Here is a 5,244-nt window from a genome sequence, read left to right on the forward strand (position 1 = left end):
AGGCTATTTGTTTTCAGGACCGTTTTTTTTTTTTTTTTTTTTAAATAAAAGACAAAACACAAGAATTTTTGGAGGCGTAGGAATCAGAGGAAACGTTTCAGTGCAGAGATTTGTACTGGTGAAGGATTTGAATATTTACTTTAGAAATTGAGGACATGTATATACTGGTTTTAAAATAAAATAATAAATAGCTAAAAAATCTATCATCTATGTGCAGCTGAAGAGGTGCAGGATAAAGTATGTGGATACTATTAATAATAATAATAATAATAATAATAATAATCATAGAGTGCGAACTCCGTATTATTCATTAAACAACTTTGAAAAGACTTATTGCTGTTTTCAATTTACTAAATTCATCGCCAAGTCAGATATCTGCAAAAAAAAAAAAGGAAGCTGTACACATGTGACACACACACACACACACACACACACACACACTCGTTCTTTCTCTTTGCCTTCGGGTTTCTCACTGATTTCTGCAGGCTTACGATTTATTTTACAGCGCTTGCAGTTTATTTTATTTAAATCTAATTAAAAGCCAAATACATACGTTTACTAATAAAATTACTGAATTAATTTTAGGCGCGAAAAGGAGGTAATGACTTTCCTAATAGCACATGTTTTGTTTTAGAAAGTAGTAGTAGTAATGATAATAATAATAATAATACTAATAATAGGCTCGATTCCCTTCTCTGTGTGCATGGAGTTTGCATGTTCTTCCCGTTCTTGGGGGGTTTCCTCCGGGTACTGCAGTTTTTTTTCCCACAGCCCAAAGATATGCAGGTTAGGCTAATTGGCGTTCCCAAATTGCCCGTAGTGTGAATGAGTGTGAGTGAGTGTGTGTGTGTGTGTGTGTGTGTGTGTGTGTGTGTGTGTGTGTGTGTGTGTGTGTGTGTGTGCCCTGCGATAGACTGGCACCCTGTTTAGGGTGCACCCCGCCACGTGCCCTAAGCCTCCTGGGATAGGCTCCAGGTCCCCGCGACCCTGAATACAGGATAAAGCGATATAGACGATGATAATAATAATAATAATAATAATAATAATAATAATAATCGTAATAATAATACAAAATGTATTAATTCTTATAGTTTATACGCACTGGTTTAAACGGTTTCCAGTTGTAGAAAAGTGAATATTGATTTTACAATCTATTGTCTATATTTATTTGTATTTTTTTTATTTGTATCTTTCTATTCAGTCTGTAATATATCCCGAATGCAATCCCACTGTTAAATTGCATAAAGAAAGAAATTTAGTTTTTTTTTGGAAAACCTGCAGATTTGCTCCGATCGTTTTGAACAGTTTAATTCCAACTGCATGCCATTATTATTTTATACAATTTTATACATATCGTGTGTAAATGACCTAAAGTCTAAAGACACGAAAAAAAAGTAAAAGATGCCTACTAATAAGATATTACCTACACCATATACAATTTTTACAGTGCTGAAAAATTACTCGTGTCAATACGGATATACAAAACAAACAAACAAAAAAATAAAGAAATAAAAATAAATCACCAAACAAAAAATAGCAGTGCTTACATTAAACCTTCATTTTTTTTTTGTTTACACGGAATATGACAGCGTCTGGGCAAATATTGCCGATAAAGCGTTCAATACTAGGGCTATAATTATACAATCCAGATATAAACAGAATAAATAAAAGTTGCGCTTGTAGGTTTAAAAGTGCCTTCGTTTTCCTTCCATGAACTATGATAATTATTCTTTTACTTGCACTTTCTAATTCACTATGTATGATCAGATAACAGCTTGTCCTGAATTAAAATTTATATTTATATAAGCTTACATAAAAACAAACAAACGAAAAAAATACAATTTTCACTTAAAAAAAACCCACAAAATTCAATCCTGGCAATTGAAACCCAGGACATTACACATGACAGTCACTCACAATCTACACTCAAGTGGTATCCATCCGCCAGCAGAGTTAGTACCAAGCGGGTTTCCTTTTCTTTTTTCAGCTCTTTTTTTGCATTGAGATGCACATAAGTTCAGAATTATTTTACGCTGTTTTATTTGGAAATAGCTTGAATACATTTGGCACACAACACCTCATAAACTGTTTGAAAAACTGGTGGTGGTGGTGATGGTGGTGGAAAACACCCGACACGGTTGTAAGGTACCCGGTTTTTCTCCTTTGCGTGGTTTTGTACCGAGTTTTTTTTTTTTTTTTTATCACTGCGCATTTTGATCTGGACGTGGCCTGTCATTTAGAACGCAGTTATCCTTTCTTCCCTTTTTGTCCTGTCCAGCGCTCCTTTTAAGCCCTTTTGTTCTTACTGTTATTTTTTTCCCACCGCAGAGGCTCCGTGGCTCCTTCATCAGTGTTTAATCAGTCTTTAAATCATTACCAGTGCTGTCACATCACGCAAGGCTTGATGTCCTGATAGGCGACTTGTTGGTGATGATAATAAGAGCCGCTTCCAGGTGAATGCATAGTTGAAGATGTCATGGCGTTGAAAGAGAAAACAAACTCCTTCCGGTCGCACATGCTGGGAGACTGGGAATGGTACCTGGGAATACCTGCCGAGAGGAAAAAACACACAAATTGTACATAATAGGTTACTAAAGGGCATGGTGTTAAAATAAATAAATAAATAAATAAATAAATCCGTAAAATGATCCGTAAAATAATAAAATATGGTATCCAGAGTATGGGAAATAAAATATGTGGCGTTAAAATAAATCGTTGGTCAAGCATTGTGATTCGGGAGAAATATAATAATAATAGTAATAATAATAATAATAATAATAATACTGTTAAATTATATATAATGCGTAAAGCTTTTATTATTATTATTATTATTATTATTATTATTAATAATAATAATAATAATAATAATAATGTTTTATTCTTCCAACAATTTATAATATTCTTCCAACAAGAATGGAAATCTCGACTATGGCGATTATGAACCTACATTTTGCTGCTGTCTTCAATCTGAACAACACATTATAATCTGTTTTTGAACTTTGTGCGCACTTAAAATTGATTCCACTGTTGAGGGTGGTTAGAAAGCTGCTGGTTTCATGTAGCATTTAATGACACCCGTATCTATTTTGGCGAGCCTGATTACACCGCCTGAAGGGAGTGAGTGTGGAAGGGCTGCATGTCTGACTTCAGAGTGGGAGATCTTTCTCTTAATTGACAGCGCCGTGCTCGCACGCGATTCCCACCGGACCCGGCGCCGCGCGCCCTGCTAGACTCTAGTCTGTAAATTGGCACCGATTTAAGGCTGAGTGCCGGAAGAGAGATGGGCTGGCGGCCTTTACTAACTACCCCCAAGAAACTGCACGCAGTTTTATTTAACTGGAGCGAAAATTGAGATGCACACGATGGTCGAATTAAATACATCTTATAACACTCATTTATTATATTCTAAGAAAATGTTTCCAATAAATAACTGCAAATGCAGAATTGTTTGACATAATGCTACTGAATTTGACTCATATTAAACCGTGCTGTAAAATATTTCTAATTCAAAGGCTTTATTGTTTTAAAAAACTATTTACCTTGCAGATCGGTCGTGCTGTGTCCATTCTGGTGCAGATATGACTGGTCCAAAGAGTGTGTCGGTAAGCTAGGCTGTAAAGGATTTGCACCAGGGTTGCACGGAGACAGTGGCTGCTGTTTAATATAAGACGCTCCGTTATTAAGGGAAGCCGAGGGCGCGGGCGCCCACGCCGAGGTCGTGCTCGAGTAAACGGGATGCGGCTCCATGACTCCACCGCCGGAGAGCAAGGGCGAGGCTGAGTTGTCGTGATGGGGATAATCGCTGCCTGTGGATCCCGTACAGTTCCCCATGTAGGAATGTCCACTGTTGGCCGACAGATGAGACATGGAGTGTCCCGCCAGGCCCATTCCATCCATGTTGCCTGCCAAATGTCCGTTCATCATCCCAATCCCGCTCTCTAAGGATAAACTATTTGGCGGGCAGGACAGGCCTCCACCGCTGCCCTGGAAGTTGTAAGACTCGGGTAGGTGGTTGAACCCGAGGCCATTCATCATACTATACATTGACGGCTTGAGCGCCTGACATTTGCGCCGGAATCCGCGCGGTCTGCGCCGGAAAGAGCCCTCCTCGAACATGAACTCGCTCGCAGGGTCGATGGTCCAGTAGTGGCCCTTCCCTGGCCGCCCGAGCCCCTTGGGCAGCTTAATGAAGCACTCGTTTAAGGACAAGTTGTGGCGCACGGAGTTTTTCCAGCCTTGGTAAGAGCCGCGGAAGAACGGAAAGCGGCTCTGGAGGAACTGGTAGATCTCGCTGAGCGTCAGACGCTTTGTCGGAGAGCTCTGGATGGCCATGACGATGAGCGCGATGTACGAGTACGGCGGCTTCTCAGGACGCCGAATGCCGGCATTTGTCTTTTTGGCTTTGGTGGTGGAAGAGGCCGCGTCCATGGCCGCCGATTGAGCGTGCGCTTTCTCGGGCGCGGACATCGGGCTGCTTTGGGCAGGCGGCTGCACGGAAGGCTGCTGGACCTCGGCCGTCATCGGTTCTCTGCGCTCGACACGGCTTTATTATTATTTTTTAAAGAAAGAAAAAGTCCTCCACCTGTAGCGAGATCGCTGAAACTTTGGAGTCCAACTATCAACCAGATCGTGTCATGACGCACAAAACGCGGCACAGAAAAATCCTGACGCTCCAAAAAAATCACGCACATACACACACACCCAGCGTTGACACTGTCGCGTTTAGTTCGGTAGCTTCACTGTCCTCAAGTTGGATGGAAAAGTCCTATAATGGCTCTGTCCACAATTAACGCAGAAAGGGAGCTTCTTATACGTCTTCGTTTCCGTCTGGTCTCGTTCTCTTTGCAGATCGCCCTTTACTTATCTGTGGCCATCAGCGCCTAGCCAAGCTCTTGACCATCATGAAGACGTCATGAAGCGCGTAAGGGACCGCCCAGTCCCCGCCCATTTTGAACCCCTCGCCACGGGGTGGGCTCACACCAACATCTGGCAACTCTGCGTAAAGTTTTCTACTGTTAGAAAGCCGCTTATCTATTTTCATGCTTATAACAGCATAAAATTAAAAGTACATATGATTTTTACAGTTATTAGACAAAAAATTTAATTCGACACATTGAAAAGAGTATGCTTAAACGATCGGTATCTATACCTAATATATGTGCCATCATTTATGCTTATTTGTTTTAACATTTCTTTTCCTACCACCACTTGGAAATAACTTTATATAAAATTGTGTTGTATCAT

The 5,244-nt window shown here is 40.3% G+C and overlaps 1 protein-coding gene across 1 annotated transcript; it reads right to left on the reverse strand.

Annotated features, from left to right (window-relative positions):
* Positions 1 to 1,543: 1,543 nt before the first annotated feature.
* Positions 1,544 to 4,863, reverse strand: foxf1 (forkhead box F1). Its single transcript, XM_053499987.1, has 2 exons — positions 3,540 to 4,863; positions 1,544 to 2,549 (listed from the first exon to the last, which is right to left on the reverse strand). The coding sequence occupies exons 1-2, from the start codon at positions 4,519 to 4,521 to the stop codon at positions 2,386 to 2,388; spliced, it is 1,146 nt and encodes a 381-aa protein (XP_053355962.1). The 5' UTR covers positions 4,522 to 4,863; the 3' UTR covers positions 1,544 to 2,385.
* Between the last annotated feature and the right edge of the window lie 381 nt (positions 4,864 to 5,244).

This window comes from Clarias gariepinus, chromosome 7 (genome assembly GCF_024256425.1).
Source record: "Clarias gariepinus isolate MV-2021 ecotype Netherlands chromosome 7, CGAR_prim_01v2, whole genome shotgun sequence".
Taxonomy (NCBI): Eukaryota; Metazoa; Chordata; class Actinopteri; order Siluriformes; family Clariidae; genus Clarias; species Clarias gariepinus.

Bases quoted from the DNA above. Each gene is read 5' to 3' on its own strand.
- foxf1 (XM_053499987.1), bottom strand. From the start codon at position 4,521: ATGACGGCCGAGGTCCAGCAGCCTTCCGTGCAGCCGCCTGCCCAAAGC. The intron at 2,550-3,539 runs GTAAATAGTTTT...TCCTCTCGGCAG, and splicing joins CAGCACGACCGATCTGCAAG to GTATTCCCAGGTACCATTCC.